This window comes from Rhinopithecus bieti, unplaced genomic scaffold (genome assembly GCF_001698545.2).
Source record: "Rhinopithecus bieti isolate Rb0 unplaced genomic scaffold, ASM169854v2 scaffold_24390, whole genome shotgun sequence".
NCBI classification, from domain to species: domain Eukaryota; kingdom Metazoa; phylum Chordata; class Mammalia; order Primates; family Cercopithecidae; genus Rhinopithecus; species Rhinopithecus bieti.
The window spans coordinates 275178-298641 of record NW_016811706.1 but is presented as its reverse complement, the minus strand read 5'-3'; the positions used below and the strand labels follow the sequence as shown (position 1 = coordinate 298641).

Here is a 23464-nt window from a genome sequence, read left to right as displayed (position 1 = left end):
ACTTCTTACATAGTGGCTCAGGAGAAAAAGAAGCCAACAGAGGGGTACAGCAGTGATGCAGGACAGGCAAGGCTGACTCCTTTTGGCAGGGTTTTCCCAGATAAAGCAAGCAGAGAGTGTGGAGAGGAGTGGAGGATGAGAAGCTGGGAAGAAAGCATCTTAGCCATCTATGCATGCACACTCACACACACACACACACAAAATCTATGAGGGCAAACAGGTTTGCTGGGAGTAGCCAGACTCGAGTAAAGACAGATGGTGTAAGTGCGCTGGATGAGGTTGCTCAGCTCTGGAATTTCTCCAGTCTCAATGGAGGCTGGGTATTGTATGTGAAGACTTTCCCATGAGTGGGGGATACATACAGAGGCCACCATGGGGCAGTAGCAGCCAGAAGAGAATGAATGGTGTAAAGGGTTGAATAGTGGCCCCCTTGAGAGAGATGTCCAAGTTCTAAACCCCTATACCTGTGAATGTGACCTTTTTGGAAATAGGATCTTTTTCCAAATAAAGATATTAAGAAGAGATCATCCTAGATTAATGGTGAGCCTTAAATCCAGAGACAGGTATCCTTCTAGGAGGAAGGAGAGGGAATTTCAAGACACAGAGACACAGAGGAGAAGGCCATGTGAAGATGGAGGCAAAGACTGGAGGCGCCACTGCCAAGCAACACTGCAGATCGCCTGCAGCTGCCAGAGGCTTGGAGAGAGCTTGCCACAGGCCCTCCCTCAGAGCCTCCAGCAGGAACCCACCCTGCTGACACCTCGATTTCAGGTTTCCAGCCTCCACAACTGTGGTGGAATGAATCACTGTTGTTTTGAGCCACCCAGTTTGTTGTAATTTGTACAGCAGTCCTAGGAAAGCTAACAGGCAGTCCAGGTAGGAATGGGTGGTGAGGCAGAAGGGATCTGGAGACAGGGGGTGGCAAGGGGACCCAGTGTGTACCCCAACCTAGACCACCCAGCCCTTCCGTCACACCGGCCCCTGCCCCTCAATGTTTTGCACACTTTGAGGCCTGATCCAGGGATTTTCCCTTTCCCTGGTGCCACGGCTCAGCACTGCTTCCCCCTCAGGGATGCATCTTCTCAGGACCCACGACTGCACGGTCTTGAGCAGCGGTGCCTGGTTTCTCTCTTGCACCACCGTTGGTATCTTCTCCCTCCCCTATCTCTCACCATCTGAGGAAGTGCTTTGTATACAGTGAGTGCTTAATAAAAGTCACTTTTCTCTCCTCAGAGTCCCCTAACTCTTGCCCCAGCCACTTTCCCTGCTCCAACTGAATTTGTGCCCTAACCTTGTCAGAGACAAGGATAACGTACCCATGGCTCCAGTGTGATGGCGTTCCCTCCCCTCCCACACAGCACCCCGGCCCCATGTTCCCCACAGGAGCTTGTGGGGTGATCATTAGCCCATGTGCCTCCTGACCCCACTCCCAGTCACTAATTTGTGTGTAAACTTGGACAAGTCGCTGCACCCTCTGCTCCTTAGTTTCCTCTCAGGTAAAATAAGAGGGTTGGAGGAGACACATTCACCCATGCATTCCTCCACTCGCTGTTGTTTACTAAGACTGTGCGTCATAACTCTGCCTTCTGAAAGGAGCTCTGGTTCTGTAGGGTTTTTGTTTTGTTTTGTTTTTTTGAGATGGAGTCTCGCTCTGTCACCCAGGCTGGAGTGAAGTGGTGCGATCTCCGCTCACGGCAACCTCCGCCTCCCGGGTTCAAGTGATTCTCCTGCCTCAGCCTCCTGAGTAGCTGGGATTACAGGTGTGTGCCACCACGCCCGGCTAATTTTTGTGTTTTTAGTACGGACAGGGTTTCACCATGTTGGCCAAGCTGGTCTTGAACTCCTGACCTCAGGTGATCCATCCACCTCAGCTTCCTAAAGTGCTGGGATTACAGGCCTGAGCCACTGTGCCCAGCCAAGGTTCTGCAGTTTTAAAGCTGCCACTTTGGAGAATCTGTCCAGGTGCAACGCAGGCATTCCTTCCTTCTGTGTACCCTTTAGGAAGCAGATTTTGGCTCAAAATAAGAAAGACCCTTCTACCAGAAAGGCTCACAAACGGACAGGCTTCCACAGAAAGGGGTGAGCCCCTGGTCCGGAGGAGTCTCTGGGATTGCTTCCAACTCTGGGATCCTGAGAGCCTCCGTAAAAGGTTTATTGAGCAGGAGAACCAATTTAACTCTGTTCCCATGAAAATAAACGTGGAGATTTACTTCAAATTCAGCAGCTCTGGTGAGAAGGCTCTCACACAGGTCCAGGTTAGACCCACACAGACTCCACGACCCTCTAAGGCAACTAGCACACAGCAGACGAAGGAAACGATTCAGGTGTCAGAATTGCTTTTATTTTTATCTCCAGTCAGTCACAGACCCCAGGAAGGAGAGGCCAGGGAAGGGAACAGGCACGGACACTGGGGAACTTGCAGGAGCTGAGGCCAGTGGACAACAGGAGTGTCTGGGGTATGGCAGCCAGGCTGCGTCCCTGGAGCTGTCTGCCGTCAGGGACTCAGGAGAACGGCTTAGGGAGGGCTCGGGATGGGGGTACACTGTGTCCAAGAGATGCAATCATCGTTCAGCAAAAGTGAATAGTGGCGGCTGATGAGCAGATAGGCCTGGGGGGGGGGGTCTGAGGAGAGCTGGGGGCCAGATCCTGCCCCCAACCTCCAGCCACATGGGCCCTCGGTGACTCTCCCAAACCAGGCCCTGCGTTTCCTCAAACAGCCACCGGAGGGCAGCAAAGTGCTTGTGCAAAATTCCAACCCGTCCAGGAGAGCAGCCAGGACACCTGGGACTTGGCCTCAGGTGGGCCAGGGAGGGAGGCACGGAGCCTGTTGGAAAATGGGTGTCTGTCCCATCCTGACTCCCTCGGAAGGAAGAGTAGGGAATGGAAGAACTAAGATTCCGGAGCTTCCCCAGGTGATACAGAAGGAACCATGCGTGTGCCCAGGAATGAGTCCCAGACTCACATGTGCCTCCCTGGCCCCCATCTGCAGCTGCCAGGAGAGGACTTCAGGGGGGAGACCCCTCACCTCGCATTCCAGATGGTCAGATTCCTAGCTGCCTCCAGCTTTACAAAATCCAGCCCACCCCTTCCTGGGCCCAGCCCCACCCAGTCCAAAAATGTGAGGGGCCTTCAGGCTCCCTTCCTCCTTTACAGCTTGCAACACCTGCTCAGCTGCGGTTTCCTTAATCCTGCATTCCTGTTCCCCCACCCTTCCTCCTTCTGACGTCTCTCCTGGTGTTTCAGGGATCCTCACTGCCTGGATTGGAGATGGAACACACAGTCTTTGGCCCTGACGCTGCTGCCGACACTGTGGTACCCAGGACCCCCCCCTCAGGACCCAGAGTAGGAGGCTGCAGCATCTTCTGCCTGGCCTCCCCAGCTCTGCAAAGAAGCCATTTCTCAAATGGCTGTGATGCGTGTGTGATATCGTTTATAGCCGAGGGCCTGTCCCTCCTCCCCCAAGCTTTTGGCACTCAGCCCTGAATAAGCTTTTAAATCCCCAGTTTTTCTGCAATAACTTATCCCAGGGAGAGGAGAACTTGGACAAGTAGATTCTAGGAAGCATGACCAAGGCTATCTGACAGTGGCAGGAGAGTGGGGTGCTGGGGCTAACCCCTCTGGAACTGAGGCCAGAGATGAGGAGAGGAAACTGAGTGGCTTGGAGGAGAGGAGGTGGAGGAGGGTGGGAACCGGGTGAGGAAGTCAGTGGAGAGAAGTGTTCTGGTGCCTCTCCCGCCCTATCCTGGCTATGAACTTCCATGTGGCAGATAGAAAAACTGAATCCCAGACAGCAAGAAACCCTCACCTAACACCAGGAGCCCACTGGCGGTGAGGTTAGGAACCAGAAACCAGAAATCTTGCCTCCCAGTTCATGTCTGGAGGATAAAAACCTCAGAGTGCAAAACCTGGTGAGGGGTTTCAGGAGAGACGGGAGGCCGGGTGGCACTGAGGACAAGAAATCCCCAGGATATCAGGGCCTGACTACCCACCTCTCTGTGCCCTCATGTGGTCTCATTCCAGCCCCCATCCAGGCCAATGGACAAGAGTGATACCCCGTTTGCGTGAGGCAGCTGTGGGTCTGAACCCCAGGCCCACCACTCGCTAGCCATATGACCTGGGACTCATTACTGAGCCTTTCTGAGCACCTCGGCTTTTCCCTCTGTGACGGACATGAGCAGAGTGCTGTCTCTGGAGGATCACTGCAATGGATTAATTTAGACCAGCACACAGTGGGCATCTCACCCGTGCCCCCAGTGCCTTTGCTGCACACACACCACCCGCCAGTTCTTGGCTCCTTTTCTCTTCAAATATCCAAGATGGAACAAAACTTCAAATGCTTCTGCAATATTTCTTGAAAGCTGGGAGTAGGAAGGGTGGGGAGGGATGGGGTTGGGAAGGAACAGCACACCTCGTTACCCTTCCCAAGGCAGATGGAGCTCCCAGCACAGGGGAGAGAGAAGAGGAGGAGGGCGAAGCCAAGGGAGGGTTCTGCTATCCACTCAGAGCTTTCCTGTCTCCACACAGTAACTTTCCACTGGCCTCGAGCTGGCCACTGCACATGCTGGCTGCACGCTCCCCCAGTGTGGCCTCCTGGTTCCCTCCCCACAGGCGCCCCCCTGGGGGTTGGAAGGCTGACGCACACCCTGCCTGAGATCCCAGCCGCCTGGAAGCTGATAAGCAGCCCTGGCCTCATTACATGGGACCAGCTGGAGGGACTGGCCCTGGCTGTTAGCATCAGCTGGATGGCTTCCAAATTGGAGAGATGCAGAGATAAGTGGGGGGGCACGTAGGGACTCTGGGCTGAGTGAGCGGCCAGTGAAGCTAGAAGAGATGTGGACTCTGCCAACTACGAAGGCCTCAGGAGGCCTGGCTGGGGACAAGCCAGCAAACAGCAGCTGACGGGAAGGGTTTAGGAAATAAGAGGTGCAGAAGGGACTCCCACACAGCCTCGGGTTAGGGCTGGGACAGAGCAGGGACTTCTTCCAGATGGGGCTGGCCTGGCAGCTAGAATGATTGCCTCCTCCCCCAGAACATCCAGCCAGAGGGCCCAACCACACCTCACTCAGCCTCAGGCCTGTGGCAGTAGCCTGGTGGGTGGAGAGAAGTGAGTGAGAGGATGTGGATCTCGGTTCTGCAACCCCAAATGCCTCCCAGGTGGACACGGGTCTGGGTGGATTGGCTCCCCGGCTCCCACTTCCCTGGGAGCCCCAGGACAGGCCCTCACTGAGGAGCAGGGCCCCCTGCTCTCACTCCTGCCCCAACAGTGCTCTGTCATGACCCGGGAGGGCCATTCACAGTGAGCAGCAGACAGCACAGGCTTCATGGCCCTTGGCCTTGGGGTCCAAATCCCTAGAACAAGCTGCTGGTCCCAGAATCAAGAGAAGATGGGCAGCCTGGGACAGCCATCCTGCCCACCCACTCCACCTGCCCAGCTATGTCCCCCACCCCCTTTCTTACAAAGTGTCAATGCCTGTCCTGCACGAGAAAGATAGGAGGACACAGACTGGACACAGGACAGTGTGCCCCAAGGCCACATGGTTGTGCAGCCCTAGGAGGAATTGTGGTGGAGGGTCAGGGCTCCCCTGGGCTTCCTGGGTCTCACTCCCGCATTTGAAATCCTGCTAGGCTTCTCCCCCTTGTCCCTTGGGCCCTCAAACCCAGAGGAGCCTTCAGCCTTGACCGTCCCAGTTTGGAAGATGTAACGGGGGGAACGGGGCGGCACAGGGACTGACATGGCCTCGGTTCCTCAGGGTCCCCATGGCGTATGTACAAGCGGCAGAGGGCAGGGCTGGGCTGGGCTGGGGTAGACAGTGGCCTGGCCACAGCCTGGGTTGGCAGCTAGTTTTATATCTGGTCTTGTAGCACAGGGGAGGGACAGAGAACCAAGAGGGGTGCATTCTCTGGAGGATGGTGGGGTGGGGAGGGCTCCTCATTCCCGGTTAGTGCCAAAAAGCTGCAGGAAGAAGGTGAAGATATAGATGATGTCTAGGTAAATGTTGAGGGCTCCAAAAATATACTCCTCAGGGCTCAGCGAGTGGCGTCGGTTACCCATCAGCAACTGGGTGTCAAGTGCCAGGAACTGGGAGAAGTGAGGAGAGAGAGAGGGGTCAGAGGCCCAGGCAGTGTGACACTGACTATGGCAGCCCTGGTGCCCCCCTCAGCCCCGCCCCCAATTTTATTACCCTCACCTGCTGCCTGGCTGCCCAGTGGCCCTCCTGCGACACCTTCTATCCCTAATTCTGTTCAGCAGCTATTTACTGAGCCCCTGCTATGTGCCAGGCACAGGGATACAGCAGAGAACAAGACAGCCAAGGTCCCTGTCCCCACAGAGCTTAGAGTCTAGAGGAATTGTTAGGATGAGCATAACAAGGTTCCAGGCAGCGGTGGGGCTGATAACAAGGAGCCTCACCTATGTGAGTGTGGCAGGGAGTTAGGGAAGGCTTCCTGGGGGAGGGGACATTCAAGCTGAGGCCTAGACTTCTTGCCATTCCCTCAGGACTCTGCTCTCAGAGGAAGGCGAATGCTTCAGGTACAAGCAGGGCCCAAGCACTTGTGCTGTGCTGACATCAGCCCATCAGTGCTATACCGACATCCCCATCCAGTAAGAATCAGATTCTTCCTACAGGAAGTGAGGCCCAGAGACCTTAAATATTAGCCAAAGGTTACACAGCTGGAAAGTGGCAAAGCCCAGATTTGAACCCGAGCAGTCCAGCTCCAGAGCCTCAGGTGTAACCATTCTGCCCTGCTACTAACAGCACCCGGGGTTAATGCCTTTCCTCCCAGGAAGCAGGCTCTTCCCTGGGGACCTGCTTGGCCTAATGGACTAGGAACAGATTCCCTTTGAGACAGCACTGTGCCACCCTACTACCCCTGCCAGGTCTTCCCACTGTATACAGTGGCTCCTACCCCTCCCCATGTAGCTTTCCTCTGGGCTCCAAGCCTAGGGAGCAGAACCCTTGAGAAGCAGAATATGAAATTTGGCAGGCATGGTGCACTTTTCTGGAGGAGGCCAAAATGTCCACCTGTATCTCAAAGGTGATGAAGCACTGATCCACGTAGGATTAGAATTTTTTTTGTTTTGTTTTTTGGGGTTTTTTGAGACAGAGTTTCACTCTTGTTGCCCAGGCTGGAGTGCAATGGTGAGATCTTGGCTCACTGCAACCTCCGCCTCCCCGGCTCAAGCGATTCTCCTGCCTCAGCCTCCCAAGGAGCTAGGATTACAGGCATGCACCACCACACCCGGCTAATTTTGTATTTTTAGTAGAGACAGGGTTTCTCCATGTTGGCCAGGCTGGTCCCGAACTCCTGACCTCAGGTGATCTGCCCACCTCGGCCTCCCAAAGTGCTGGGATTACAGGCGTGAGCCACCATGCCCGGCCCGGGATTGGAATTCTTTTACATTGATTCACATTCTTGTTAACTGGGCTCTTCGGTCACTTATGTATGAAAGGCATGTTCCCTGGGTCCTCTGAAGCTCATTCATTATACAATAACTATGTATGGGGCGACAGCTGCATGACAGGGACTTGCTGAGAGTGGAAGAGACAAGAAACACAAAGCCATGCCTGCCTTGGGGAAGATCACAGCATCATGGGGGACACTTACAGGTCATTACAAGAAAATCCACGAAATGCACAATTAGGACTATGAAGGAAGGAGCTACTGATTGGGCCAGAGGAAGGTGACCCAGGAGAGGTGGCATTTCACCTGAGGCTTAAGTAGGAGTTTGCTAGCTAGGAAGGCCTAGGGAAGCCTGGGAGGCCTGACTGGTGTTGTGTGAAGAGCGGAGAACTCGGCCAGGCAGGAACTATGGGAGAGGTAGATAGAGGAGGAAGGGGTTGGGGCCTGCCCTTGCAGCTTGCACTCTGCTCGGTAGGCACGGGTCATGCCCAGTTCCCTTTCCTTTACCCGCCATGGACTCCTTGACTCCTAAGACCCAGACTTTAGAGTTGCTATAGATGCAGCCCTGTAGAATCCTAGTTGAATCCCAGCCCCGGTGCAATGCCCCCCATGCCCAAGAGGCCAGGGCTCCAACAGGGATTAATTCCAGCACACAGGACATTGAGGCAGGGCCACCCTCAAAGCTGGGGAGGTGGGGGCAATTATGAGCACAGGCTTGAAAGTCAGATCCACTTGGACTGCAGGCTCTGCTCTACCACTCATTAGCTATAGGACCTGGCTGGGCAGAGCATTTAATCTCTTTGGGCCTGTGAGTCCCTATGTGTAAAAAGGAGATAAGCGTGCCTGCCTCCTGAGGTTGTTGTGAGAATGAGATAATGCATGCAAGGGGCCTGGCACGGTGCCTGACACATGGTAAGCACTTAATGAATGCTTGCTATTATATTAATGTGGTTTCATTGTTATTATCTGCAGAAGGAGAGGTGCCCTCTTGAGGACGTGCACATGCTGCTGATGAGACTCAGGTGTCTCTTGCATCTCATCAGGGAGGCAGCACTGTTCCTCGGGGAGCTCAGTGGCCTTAACAGAGCGAACATGGGGAGCCATGGCCAGAGCTGAGAGGAGCCCTGTGCAGGGTGTGTCAGGCTCCTGAGCTCAGTGGCACTGAGGAAAGGGCACTCCAGATAGGAACAGGAGTTGAAATGCCTGGGTTTGAGACCCGGCTCCAGTGCTCAGTAGCCAAGTCATCCACTTGACCTCAGTGTCCTCGTCTACAAAATGGGATAGTAGCAATGCCCACACCACGGTGTGGTTTTGAGGGTAGATTTATGACAGTGTATGTGGCATCCACTATTTGTATTTTTGAGTATGATTTCTCTCCATTCCGCTCTGCTCCTTCTGTGTTTGATTTGGATTCCCAAGCACATTTTCCTTCTGCAGAGAGAATGAGCAGGCAGAAGGCCCAGTGCAAAGGCTTTGGCCACTTGGCGGTCACAGCTGCCGGCATCAGTTCATAAACTGCTGACCTGGCTGATCCATCAGTAGCTTGCTTGGTTGATTTCCCAGAGCCTGGTCACCCCTGGGTGAGCTAATGAAATTGAGTCTCTTAATTTGGAAGGCTTGGATCTGTCCAGCTCTGGGGGTGGCCCTTTTGAGAAGCACCCATGCAGGAGACCCCCTAGAGCAGCCAGCTGGCTTTTCTCTTGGAGAGAAGAGGAATGAAATGATTTCTGCCCCAGCCCTTGGTCCATGCACACAGATGCTTATCTATGTGGCGTTCTCTGGGATGGCCTGCTTCAAATTCCAACCCCACTGTCCAGTATGACCCATCACTGCCACCTCATGCCTGGGAGTCAACCAAAGTCTTTTCATTCATTTATTCCCAACAATATTTGCTGAGCACCTACTATGTTCCAGAGAACTTGCCCTCATAGAACTGACAGTCTAACGAGGGCAAAAGACATGATCAGAGATTCTGCATGGCAATGCATTCATTTACAGGGGAAAGTCATCTGCTGCTATCTCCTTGGAGATGGAAAACATTGTTAACTAATGTCTTGGTTATAGTTAACATCTTAGTGGGTTGCTAGGATCTTGGCTGAGAGCTAGCAACTGAGTTGACTGCAAACCCCTAAAAGGAGGGCAGCTACTTGAGTTAGTGGCCAGCTGAACAGGAGACTCTGCAGGAGGAGCACTTGGGATGGGGCAGGAGGCCCCCAGGGACAAGGACACTATTAATGTACATCTGAAGAGTCCTTCTCTAGACCAACACTTGATCTCATCTCCCTCTCCCCATTTGCCCTGGGAGGTGGGCGTCCTCATGGTCTTACACATGAGGAAAGGAGTCTGAGAGCTGAGTGATTTGCTGATGGCTGCTTATCAAGTGTCATCTCCTACACTGGTGGAGATGGGGGAGGAGTGGGCTTGCAGGGAGGGAGGGAGCATGTGCAGAGGGCAAACTTCCCCGCCTCACCTTACTGGCCAGTGCTAAACCTCGCCGGGGCCCCCAGCCACACATTTGGCCTGACCCTGCCGTATCTGGGGCCCAGGCTTATGTCTGTTGTCCTCCCTGAATGTGGCCCCAGAGGTGACACTGAGGGGCTCTGGGCAGTGCATGCCATGGAAAGGCCAGCTCAGAGCCACCCGCAGGCAGGCACTGAATACAAAAAGCTGGGGTTGCAATGTGTTGAATCAGCTTAAACAGTGACACGTGGACTGTGTCTGTCCTGCAGAAATGCCAGTGTGACGGCGTGTAGAGGCAACCCCCAGGCTGTTGTTTGCAGTGAGATGCTGGAACAACCCAAACTCTACCAACACGGGGTTAAATAAACTCTGGGCAGCAGCGCTGGGGTGGAAACATCTGTGACAGACGCTACTGTGAGAAAAAAGCAAGTTGCGAAAAATCCATATCGTATGATCCCATAAAACTATACATGTCAGAGGAGCCAACATAGCAAATATCTATGAAATGCATAAAGAAAGGTCTGGAAGGAGAGATAATTCATGGTTCCTGCTGGGGAAAGAAGTGAGGGACACGATCAAAATGACATTTGCTTTTTTCTATATTTAAGATTTTCCAAAAGTGAAATATGTGAATAAATGTATATTATATAATTAGAAGTTTAAAATAGAAGGGTTAAAATAGCACAAAAGAAGAGTTCATGAACTCTTTCACTGAATTCTCACCATAAGCCTCTGCAGCAGGTGTCTCACTATCAGCTCCATCATTTGCTGAGGACACTGAGGCAGAGACAGTGTAAGTGACTTGCCCATGTCACACAGCCCAGGGACAGCTAGAGGGTGAGCTTGGGCTTTGGGGAGTCTTTGGAGAAGAGACTACCAGCCATATGTCCAGGTGCACCGGCTGGGCTGCAGGAGAGGGTGAGGGGGTGAGGGAGGGAAGAGAGACCACTGAGTGGAGATCTGGGGCCCATTTCTTGCCTGATACCAATAGAAGATATTTCTCTCCATTGACCTGGGTGTCAAAAATTTAGATGGCACAGACAACATTTGCACCCCCAGGAGGGCCACCGAAAGAACAAGGTCTGGCAGGCATTTGAATCAGAAAGCCCGGCCCCGGGTGAAAGGGGGGTAGTGTATGAAAGTGCATTAATGACACACGATCATCTATCAACTTTTTAAAAAGTAGGCCAGGTGCGGTGGTTCATGCCAGTAATCCCAGCACTTTGGGAAGCCAAGGTGGGCAGATCGCCTGAGGGCAGGAGTTCGAGACTAGCCTGGCCAACATGAGGAAACCCCGTCTCTACTAAAAATACAAAAATTAGCCGGGCGTGGTGGTGGGCACCTGTAATCCCAGCTACTTGGGAGGCTGAGGGAGGAGAATCGCTTGAACTCGGGGAGGTGGAGGTTGCAGTGAGCCAAGATCATGCCACTGTACTCCAGCCTGGGCAACAGAGTGAGACTCCGTCTCAAAAAAAAAAAAAAGCCAGGAGACAAGGTAGGCTTCAATAGCCTGTCGCAATAAGTGGAATAAAATATTTTGTATGAAAGAACCATATGTGGTCATACGATAAAGGGCATGAGTCCAGTATAATACAGTGCTTAAGATCATAGGCTGGGGAGTCCCACAAACCTGGGTTCAAATCTTGGCTCAGACCTTAGGTAACTTACTAACAGGTAAGAGTTACTGATCACTGACCACACACCAGGCACTGAGTGTTTTACATATATGAATGCATCCAAGTCACAGCCACCTATGAGGGAGGTACTGTTCTTGTCCCCATTTTACAGCTAAAGAAACTGAAGCACAAAGACATTACATAACTTGGTGAGTCCACACAGCTAGAATGTGGCGGAGAAGGGCTTTGAGATTTATAGTGAATGATAACCTTGCCATTTAGATCACCAGATTTTGAAGCCAGGCTAAATCTGGTGATCTAAATGATAAGGTTATCATTTACCATAAGAGTAAAAGCTGTCATCGACTGAGAATTGCCATGTGCCAAATGTGAGGAGGCTGTTTTCCCTTCATTTGTTACCCTATTCATCCATTACAATAGCCTGTTGAGACAGGCAGGTGAGCCCTATTTTAAAGATGAGGCCAGTGAGGCAGAGCGGTCAAGTCGTTTTGCCAAGGTCACAGAGTGGTAAGAGGAGCAGGGAGGCCTTGAATGTGACTTGGTGGGGGGCACTGGCCAGCTGCAGAGCCCCCTCCCCACTCCACACACCTACTGGCCCTGCCAGTGCCTCTTCCTGGCTCTGCTCTGAAGAACCGGGTCCTGGATATGGAAGCAGAAGTTCCTTTCTGCCCCCAGGCAGGTGTGGAGCTGCCTCTGCCTTCCCTCCCTCAGTCCGCCACCCCAGGGCTTTTCCACCTCCTCCTGTCAGGTTTGAGCAGAGTGTGGGCTGGGGGATGAGTGCCTCAGGAGTGAGACAGGCAGGCCTCAGGAGGGGCCTGCACATTCTCCCCTGAAGGAGCAATCACTGATCATTCCGCCCACCCCAGGAGGAACCCACGCCATTTCCAGGTTGTCTGGGTGAGGCGTGGGGAGGGGGGTGCGAGGAGGCCCCAGGGTAGGCATTGGGGCTGTTTCAGCGGCAGAGGGTGGGTGACCTAACAGAGAATGTTCTCACTGGCTCCTTCAGCTTCACGTAATGCATTGAGGGAAAAGGGCCTCTAGGCTCTGAATGGAACGAAGATAAGTCTAAAAGTCATGCTTCAGCCTTGGATTTGTGTGGCCATTTTAACTTTTCGAAGTGTTTTCCTAATTGTGAGGAAGGGAGGGCATATATTGCTGTCCCACTAGAAAAGCAGGGTGAGGGGTTGGGGTAGACGGGCGTATTTTTCTTAAATCCCTTGGACACTGTGGGTCTAGCCCAGACTGGTCATGGTGTGTGTATGTGTGTGCACGTGTGTGGGTATGTGTGTGCCTGTGTATATACGTGTGTATGTGTGTATGTATGTGTATGTGTGCGTATTTGTATATATGTGTGTGTGTGTACGTGTGCGCATGTGTGTGAGTGTATGTATATAAGTGTATGGGTTATGTGTGGTATGTGTGCATGTGAGTGTATGCATGTGCAGGTGTATATGTGTATGTGTGCATGTTTCATGATGTATGTCAAGGTGTATGTGATGTTTTATGGTGTATATGTGTATGTCTATGGGCATGCGAGTGGAATGGGTATGTGCATGGTATATGTGCGTGTGGCGTGTATGAGTGTATGTAATGTACTGTGTGGTATAGTGCGTCGTCTGTGTGCATGTGAGCACTGTGTTGCATTGTATGTGTTTTTATATGTGCTGCATATGAGTGTGTATATGAGGTTATTTCATCGCGTATATATGTGCGATGTGTATATGGTGCATATGTGTGTATGTGCATGTGTATGGTGTGTATGTGAGGCAGTGCGTACGTGTATAGTTGCAGTGGTGTATCGCATGTGTATGTGCTGTATGTGTAGTTGTGCATGTGATGCATCATGTGTTGCATGTGTGTATATGTGTGCATGTTGTGTACGGAGTGTATGTGCAGTAAGGCTACTATATGATGCATATTGTGTATAGGTGTTACATACGAATGTGTGGCATGTGTGCTGTTTGCTGGTGTATGTGTTGCATATTGTATATGAGTGTATGTATGTACATGTGATATATGTGCGTATGTGTATATGTTGCATAGTGTGGCATGTTGTATGTGTGCATGGGAGTGCATTGGCATATGTGTATAATGTGTGCAGTGGTATGTGGCATGTGAGCTGATATGTTGCATGTGCTGTATATGTGTTGCATGTGTGGTACAAGTGATGGGCAGTGATATATGTGCGTATTGTGTTATATGTGTAATACGAATGTGGTGTCTGCGTGTGGGTTACGGTGCATTCGTGCATATCTATGTTGCATATGAGTGTATGTGCATGTGTTATATGTGTGGTGAGTGATGTGTGTTATATTGTGTATGGGCATGTGTGTATAGTGTGCATGTATGTGTGTATGTGTGCGAATGTGATGTATGTGCTGTGCATGTGTGCATGTGATCTGGTATAGTGAGTGTATGTGTGTACTGCAATTTGGTGTATCTAGGGTGCGTGTATGTTGCTGTGCGAGCTGTGTGCAATGTGTATATGTGTATTGCTGTGTATGCATGTGAGGTGCATGGTATATGTGTATGTGTGTATGCATCGTGAGTGCATTGTGTATGTGTGTATTGTGATATTGCACCTGTGGTATATGGTGCATGTGGGCACATGTTATGGCAGTGTTGTATGGTGTATATGTGGCATGGTATGTACGAGTGTGCTATGTGCATGTGTGTATTGCTGCGTATATTGCACGTGTATAGTGTGCAAAGTGTGTGTGAGTGTATGTCAGTGTGTGTAATATGTGGCCGGTTATTATATGGCGTGCAGAGTGTATGGTTATATTCGGTGTCCCATGTGTAGTTGTACGTGCATGTGTCTGTTGTGCATGTGAATGTTGTATGTGCATCGTGTGCATGAGTGCAGGTGTGCAGTGTATATGTGTATGTGTGTATGTGTGCATGTGTAGTATGGCATGTGTGCATGGTGTATGTGCATGTGTGTGTATGTGCATGTGTGCATATGTGCTGCATGTGACTATGGTATATGCCGAGTGTGTAGTGTGCAGGGTTTATGTGTGCATGTATGGGAATTGTATATGCGCATGTGTCTGTGTGCATGTGAGTGTATGTGCTATGCATGCTGTCTGTGTGCCTGTGTGCATGTGCGGGTATGTGCTGTATATGGGATGTGCATGTCTGCTGCCTGTGAGTGCATGGTGTGTATGTGCCATGGATGTATATGTGGCATGGTATGGTCTGTGTATATTGTGTATGTGCATGGCGTATATGTGTATGTGTATATGTGTATAAGCTATCCATGTGACTGTATGTGCATTTGATAGATGGTTATAGAGTGGTTGTTATGTGTGCATGTGGGTAGTGCGTGTGGTATATGTGAGTTTATGTGAGAGTGTGTATATGTGTGTATATGCGTGAATGTGTGTGTCTCTCTGGAAGTGCTGTCTTGGCTTCAGCGCATGCTCAGCTTCAGCAGCAGCTGCGTCAGGCAGGTCCCTGCCAGCTCTGAGGTCTCAGCCCTGCTTTCCTTCCAGCGACTGAGGACAGATAGCTCTATGTCTCTCCATAGTGGTCAACATCAGAACTGGAGGTCCAGCACCCCTACTGAGCATCTTCCTATTCCAGCTCTGTTCATCCAAATGCCATTAGGCTTGCAGCATCCAGTACTGACCATGCACAGTCTCCCTGCCCCACCCCACTCCAGCTCTGGGACACTGCAGTGACCTCCTAAATGGTCTCCCAGCCTCTGGTCTGTCCACTCAGCTTCTCCCTAATCTTCCTTAAAGCACGACAACTGTGATGTTTCTTAGCAACTGTCAGTGCCAAGGTCCTCAAATCGGCCAGGCTGGGCAGGGAGTGAAGAGGTCTATTCTCACTGGGCCCATCACCTAATTTCTAATGTCTTATGCCTCATTACTTTCCGAGGACTCTGGGACTTGGGCTCTCGATTTAGGGGCTCAGAGACCTTAGCTTCCCCAAGGAAGGACCAACTCCGAGATGCGGCAACCTGTCTCAAGTCCCGTGGGCCCTGGAGTCTCAGCTGCGGCTAGAAGCCAGCTGCAGGCATGTGCCCCACCTCATTCCCTGCCCCATCACACCAGCCCTGCCTGACCCTCATGCTCCCTGTGTGACTTTCCATGAGTTTCTACAGAAAAGCACTCAAAGACAGGGCACTAGGGGAATGAGAGGATTCGGCCACTCTGAGGTCAGGGCTGTTCAGCTGGCTCACCCACTTCTCCTGGCACATTTGGGTTCTGGCATCCAGTGAGGGGTCTGGGGTAGGGGTGAGGCCAAAATCCCAAGGCTCCCTGAGAATGTACTAAGGCTGACATGGGTGAGGCCTTGGAGGGGCCTGTTCCTCAAAGCTGGACCAGAGCCCTGAGAAACCTTGCCTCCCATCCCCTCAGGTGCTGCCCCTCCACTGGGCGGCCCTGCCCTCAAAGATGGCAGAATCTCAAGGGAGGTGCTGATGTTTCCGGGAGAGAAGCTGGATTCTCGAAGCTGGATTCTCACAGCGCTTCCAAAGCTCAGGTTGGTGGGAGTTGAGGGGAGGGTCTCCCTCGGGGTCTGGGGCCTCCTCCTCCACTTCTTTTCACCCCACTCTTGCACAGCCTCCTCAAGGCGGCACACATGGCAGGGACGCCTGCATGCAGTGTGCAGTGTGCAGCTCTGCTCGGCTACAGGGCTGGGAGTGGCCCCACTGTGCTGAGAATTCCCCAAAGGGTATGGTGGGAGACAGCAGAATGGGGAGATGAGAGACTAGGGGTGCTGGGTGCTGGTTATGGGATACACTGGAGCTAGGGGACCACAGAGTCTGCAGGCCTGAGGGTCAGGACGAGGTCAGCATGTTTCTGAGTTCGAGTTAATGGGAGGGTAAAGGGATTTAGTTATGGGGCTGGGCCTCTGAGGGCCTTCATCTACCTGAAACTGAGAGGAGGGAAAGGGAATGAGTCTCGAAGCCCCTCTCATCAACATTCCCCTGCCCCACGGGCCCCAGGGGAGCTGCAGATGAACATGGGCAGGGGATGGAGCCGGGGAACTGGCCCTGTGCTCTCCATTGTTGTTTCTATAACCTGCAGGATGATCCCGACTAGGGCCCTTTGAAGTGTTGATCTCCTAATAAGATAATTGGCACTGCAGTTCCCCTTACCCTGTGACTCACAGAAGACTGATGGGCAGTGCTGAATTCAACCACACAGCCTGTGTGTTCTCTGCCTTGCTCTGATTGTACCTCTGTGGGCCTGGCCCTGGCCCCTGCCACACCTCTTGGGGATCCGTTCATGCCACAAACATCTCCTGGGCACGTATTATGTACCAGGCCCTGTTCTGGGCACGGGGCTGCAGTGATGAACAAGCCAGACTACAATCCCTGCCCTTAAGGAACTTACATTCTGCTGGAGGGAGACAGACAATATAGATGTGTGTATATGAGTGTGTATGTGTGCATGTGGGTATGTGCGTGTGTATATGTGAGTTTATGTGAGAGTGTGTATATGTGTGTATATGCGTGAATGTGTGTGTCTCTCTGGAAGTGCTGTCTTGGCTTCAGCGCATGCTCAGCTTCAGCAGCAGCTGCGTCAGGCAGGTCCCTGCCAGCTCTGAGGTCTCAGCCCTGCTTTCCTTCCAGCGACTGAGGACAGATAGCTCTATGTCTCTCCATAGTGGTCAACATCAGAACTGGAGGTCCAGCACCCCTACTGAGCATCTTCCTATTCCAGCTCTGTTCATCCAAATGCCATTAGGCTTGCAGCATCCAGTACTGACCATGCACAGTCTCCCTGCCCCCACCCCACTCCAGCTCTGGGACACTGCAGTGACCTCCTAAATGGTCTCCCAGCCTCTGGTCTGTCCACTCAGCTTCTCCCTAATCTTCCTTAAAGCACGACAACTGTGATGTTTCTTAGCAACTGTCAGTGCCAAGGTCCTCAAATCGGCCAGGCTGGGCAGGGAGTGAAGAGGTCTATTCTCACTGGGCCCATCACCTAATTTCTAATGTCTTATGCCTCATTACTTTCCGAGGACTCTGGGACTTGGGCTCTCGATTTAGGGGGCTCAGAGACCTTAGCTTCCCCAAGGAAGGACCAACTCCGAGATGCGGCAACCTGTCTCAAGTCCCGTGGGCCCTGGAGTCTCAGCTGCGGCTAGAAGCCAGCTGCAGGCATGTGCCCCCACCTCATTCCCTGCCCCATCACACCAGCCCTGCCTGACCCTCATGCTCCCTGTGTGACTTTCCATGAGTTTCTACAGAAAAGCACTCAAAGACAGGGCACTAGGGGGAATGAGAGGATTCGGCCACTCTGAGGTCAGGGCTGTTCAGCTGGCTCACCCACTTCTCCTGGCACATTTGGGTTCTGGCATCCAGTGAGGGGTCTGGGGTAGGGGTGAGGCCAAAATCCCAAGGCTCCCTGAGAATGTACTAAGGCTGACATGGGTGAGGCCTTGGAGGGGCCTGTTCCTCAAAGCTGGACCAGAGCCCTGAGAAACCTTGCCTCCCATCCCCTCAGGTGCTGCCCCCTCCACTGGGCGGCCCTGCCCTCAAAGATGGCAGAATCTCAAGGGAGGTGCTGATGTTTCCGGGAGAGAAGCTGGATTCTCGAAGCTGGATTCTCACAGCGCTTCCAAAGCTCAGGTTGGTGGGAGTTGAGGGGAGGGTCTCCCTCGGGGTCTGGGGCCTCCTCCTCCACTTCTTTTCACCCCACTCTTGCACAGCCTCCTCAAGGCGGCACACATGGCAGGGACGCCTGCATGCAGTGTGCAGTGTGCAGCTCTGCTCGGCTACAGGGCTGGGAGTGGCCCCCACTGTGCTGAGAATTCCCCAAAGGGTATGGTGGGAGACAGCAGAATGGGGAGATGAGAGACTAGGGGGTGCTGGGTGCTGGTTATGGGATACACTGGAGCTAGGGGACCACAGAGTCTGCAGGCCTGAGGGTCAGGACGAGGTCAGCATGTTTCTGAGTTCGAGTTAATGGGAGGGTAAAGGGATTTAGTTATGGGGCTGGGCCTCTGAGGGCCTTCATCTACCTGAAACTGAGAGGAGGGAAAGGGAATGAGTCTCGAAGCCCCTCTCATCAACATTCCCCTGCCCCACGGGCCCCAGGGGAGCTGCAGATGAACATGGGCAGGGGATGGAGCCGGGGGAACTGGCCCTGTGCTCTCCATTGTTGTTTCTATAACCTGCAGGATGATCCCGACTAGGGCCCTTTGAAGTGTTGATCTCCTAATAAGATAATTGGCACTGCAGTTCCCCTTACCCTGTGACTCACAGAAGACTGATGGGCAGTGCTGAATTCAACCACACAGCCTGTGTGTTCTCTGCCTTGCTCTGATTGTACCTCTGTGGGCCTGGCCCTGGCCCCTGCCACACCTCTTGGGGATCCGTTCATGCCACAAACATCTCCTGGGCACGTATTATGTACCAGGCCCTGTTCTGGGCACGGGGGCTGCAGTGATGAACAAGCCAGACTACAATCCCTGCCCTTAAGGAACTTAGATTCTGCTGGAGGGAGACAGACAATGAGCAATACATCAAGAAAAATAGACAGTGTGTCAGAATGAGATGCGCTACAGAGAGAGGGAAATAGAGTAGGGAGGAAGAGGGAGGGACAGAACTGCACACACTTGAAGGATGGGAGAGAGGGCTATGAGCAGTCCCTAAGAACAGACAGAGGCAGGTGCAGAGTCCCTGGGTTTGGAGAGAGCCTGCCATGATCACACAGCACGAGGCCAGTGTGGCTACAGCAGAGGAGAGTGGGGAGGTCAGAGAGGGCCTGCAGGCTGTGGGAAGCGATTGGGGGATGCTCAACAGAGGAACAAGGGTACCTAACACTCCAGCTGCTGTGCCCCGCATAGACACAGGGCATAGGGGCAGCCTGCAGGAGGCCATGGCAACAATCAACCCAGGCTGGAGGCTACGGGGGCTGGGACAGGGAGTAGCCATGAGGGTAGAGATAAGTTGTCAGATTCTGGATAGGAGTAGGGGCCACAGCATTGATCTGGGGTGTGATGTGGGGGGTGAGGAGACGGGAGGAGTGGAAGGTGTCACCAAGGCATTTGTTCTGAGTTACAGGAAGATGGGGAAGGCTTTGGGAAAAGCAGGCATCCCGGGGAAGGGGCAGGAGCTTGGTTTTATACATGTGAAGTCCGAGGTGCCTATGAGACTTCCTCATGCAGACCCTCATTAGGCAACCGGAAATTCTAGTCTGGAATTCAAGAGAGATCTAGGCTAAAGATGTAAATGTTAGAGTAATCATCATAAAATATCGCATTCAAAGCTTTGAGGCTGCCTGAGGACCTGAGGGAGCAGGGTAGAAAGAGAAGAGTCAGCCCTTTGCAGGATCAAGAAGGCTGTAGAAACGCCTGATCAAGAAGACTGTAGAAAAGCCTGGGCCGTTGGTGGCCTGGACACCAAGGGACGAAGATGCTCTGGGGAGGGTGGTGGAGGGAAGGAACGGTTGTATCCAATATTTCTGGGAGTCCATCAATATTAGGACTGAGACTGGGTCCCTGGATTTAGCTACACGGAGGTCCCTGAAACCTGGATGAGAGTGTGTTTAAGAGGATCAAGAGAGAATGGTCAGGCGCCGTGGCTCACGCCTGTTATCCCAGCACTTTGGGAGGCTGAGGTGGGCAGACCATCTGAGGTCAGGAGTTCAAGACCAGACTGGCCAAGACGGCAAGAACCCATCCCTAATAAAAACACACAAAAAATTAGCTGGGCGTGGTGGTGCCTGCCTGTAGTCCCAGCTACTCAGGAGGCTGAGGCGGGAGAATCACCTGAACCCAGGAGGCAGAGGTTGCAGTGAGTGGAAATTGTGCCACTGCACTCTAAACTGGGTGACAGAGCGAGACTCTGTCTCAAAAAAAAAAAAAAAAAAAAAAAAAAGAATGGGTGGGAAAGGAATTGCGAGGAGAGTAGGGAAGAAGAAGAGAGGGAGGAGAGCCATTGGAGAAAGTGAGTGGAGGTTCTCTTAAAAGGAGTTTTGCTGTATATGGGGAGCAGGGAATGGGACAGGAGTGAGAAGGGAGATGTGGGTCAAGAGTGTTTTGTGGGTTTTTTTCAGGTGGGAGAAATTGCAGAGTGTTCCTATGTTAATGGAACTACTCCAGTAGAGAGGGCAATGCTGATGACTGACAGAGAGAGAGAGAGAGAGGAAAATTCCTGGAGAGACCTCCTCAGCCTCTCCCCAACTCCAAGCCAGCAGAACCACAGAAGGTGTCCTCTTTGAAGGGAACCACAGGGGCACTGGAAATGGCACCAGGCTGGGCACAGGACACCTGGGCGCTGGTCCTCAATCTGCCTGTTACTGGCCATAAGACTGTGCCGGGCGTGGTGGCTCACGCCTGTAATCCCAGCACTTTGGGAGGCTGAGGAGGGTGGATTACAAGGTCAGGAGATCAAGACCATCCTGGCTAACACAGTGAAACCCCGTCTCTACTAAAAATACAAAAAATTAGCTGGGCGAGGTGGTGGGCGCCTGTAGTCCCAGTTACTTGGGAGGCTGAGGCAGGAGAATGGCATGAACCCGGGAGGCAGAGCTTGCAGTGAGCTGAGATCGCGCCGCTGCACTCCAGCCTGGGCAACAGAGCAAGACTTCGTTTAAAAAAAAAAAAAAAAAAAAAAAAAACTCTGTGCCAGCCCCTTAACACCTAGGGCTTCAGATGTGGAAAGTGAGTCTTACAGCATCAGGGCTGCCTGCCCCCACTCCCTGGCCAGACTGTGGTGGAGATGCAGGGAAGTAACAGGTGTGAAAGTGCTTTGTAAAACATCAAGGGTGGAATAGAGGGTGGGGACTATTGCTATTATTTTAATAGCACTAGGGCTTATCAAACAAATATAAGGGATTACTATTCACCCAGCCTTACTTGCATGCATGGCTCCCTCAGGTGGTTCACACACTCACTGCGACCTGATCCACGGGAAGCCAAGTAAACTCCCCGGCCGGCCCCCATGGGTGCTCACTGCCTCCAACATCACCAGCCTGTCTGCCCTGGCTTGACCCCTCTTCTCTCCCCTGCAAATGCCTCCCTCTAGGGCGTCCAGGTGCTGTTGCCCAGACTAGCTCTCCCGAATGTGGCCCTCCTCTTTCTCACCTAATTCAATTCCCCACCATCCTTTGAAATCTTTCTTTAGGAAGTATTGCCTGGAGGGAAGAGCATGGTGCAGGGTCTGAGAAAAGTTAGTCTCTTCGGGTGACCAGGCTCCCAGTTTGCTCAGGATTTAAGGGCTCCTCAAGAAGTGAGGCTTTCAGTGCTGAAACTGGGGAAGTTCTAGGTAGCCTGGAATAAGCTGACACTTTAGTCTTGATCAAGGCCACATCGACCCATTATCTTGCCAGGAAACCATGGACAAATCATTCCATTTCTCTGGAGGTCAGTTTTCTCATCTGTAAGAAGAAGGCTGGGAGTTTCACTAGATCCCAGCCCTCCAGTTCCAAGCCTGGAGGTCATTTATTCATTCTACAATACTGGCTGTGTGCTACTCTGCACCATGCACTGCTCTCTCCCTGCTGACCAGGCATCTGGGCAGCCACGCTGCACATCACACACAGTATGTGCTCTATAAAGACCTGTGGAAAGGACACATGAATGAACCTGCCACACCCCCACTCAGGCTTGATCCCTATCCAAATCCCCCAAAACCTCTGCTCACTGCTCTCTCCCCATCCCGTGCCCCAATTCAGCCCTGCCAGCCTGTTGCCCACAAGCCTCCGGAATCTGGACTAAGCTGCAACTCTGGCCACTTGTATTGAGCTGAACGTTCCAGCTAGGGAGGGGAGAGTCTGGTCACTGCTTCCATTGTCAATAAATGTTGACCTTGAATGCCTTCCCAAGAGGACGTCACCAGTACAAGCTTGCCCACCTGGGTGGGTCCTGGAACACGATCACATTCGGGTGCGTGGAGCCCACCTGAGCAGAAGGCTTGTGTTGGGCAGCTCCAGGCAGGTGTCTGTCCCTGGTCATCTCATCTCCTGGGCATCTGCTTCCAGCCACTCCCCACTTAGCCTCAGACCCCAAGGGGGACTCACACCAGACAGTCCAGGTTCCCAGATTGGCCCTGTCACTTCCTAGGATGCTGTGTGACCTTGGGCATGTTATTTGATATCTCTGAGCTTCAGTTTCCCCATCTTAATTAATTAATTAATTAATTTTGAGAGGGAGTCTTGCTCTCTCACCCAGGCTGGAGTGCAGTGGTGCGATCTCAGCTCACTGCAAGCTCTGCCTCCTGGGTTCACACCATTCTCCTGCCTCAGCCTCCCGAGTAGCTGGGACTACAGGCACCTGCCACCATGCCTGGTTACTTTTTTGTATTTTTAGTAGAGACGGGGTTTCACTGTGTTAGCCAGGATGGTCTCGATCTCCTGACCTTGTGATCCGCCCTCCTCAGCCTCCCAAAGTGCAGGGATTACAGGCGTGAGCCACCATGACCGGCCTCCCCATCTTAATTTATTAACAGTAGAACCTATCTTATAGACTTAAGACGACGATTAAATGCATATGGAGAGCTGGCTGGGGGGAAGCAAGTGTTCAATAAATATTAGCTGTTACTGTTATCCCAACCATAATCATCATTATCAACATTCTGTTTCGTGAGAAGAGCAAAGAACATGCTCAATCTAACAGTGTCTCTCTCTCAGGGTGCTTAGAATCCCCCTAGCTCCAAGAAGTCTTTCCCAGTTGCCTCTAGGAGGGTAACTACTAACTTGGTCCACATGGCCAGGATACACCCACTCTCCTGCGTCCTCAAGCACTGCTGCCTCTCCCCTGAAGGAAAGGGTGCCTCTTCCCAGCTCTGCCTCTGTCTACAGCTTCCAACCTGCTGTTACAATCTTCTCTCCTGCCCAGGTCAGCTGGTCTGTCCTGGAAACCAGGTTGAATTCCCCGAACAAACAAACAAATGCAGCGCTGGACCTAGCCCTACCCGCAGGTGCTCCCAAGGATCCAGGGAGGAGGGCCGTGGGGAAGATGGGAGGAGAAGGGGACTGGGGTGATGGTCAGGATGCTGGGAA

At 52.4% G+C, this 23464-nt stretch overlaps 1 protein-coding gene across 2 annotated transcripts in view; it reads right to left on the bottom strand.

Moving 5' to 3' along the window:
• Positions 1-2319: 2319 nt before the first annotated feature.
• FAIM2 (Fas apoptotic inhibitory molecule 2) overlaps positions 2320-23464 on the bottom strand; it is a 38201-nt gene continuing 17056 nt past the window's right edge. For both annotated transcript variants that reach the window (XM_017894798.1, XM_017894800.1), the window contains one exon: positions 2320-6079. In XM_017894798.1, coding sequence (XP_017750287.1) covers positions 5930-6079 — 150 coding nt within the window. In that variant the 3' untranslated portion in view covers positions 2320-5929. The remainder of the gene's footprint in view (positions 6080-23464) is intronic.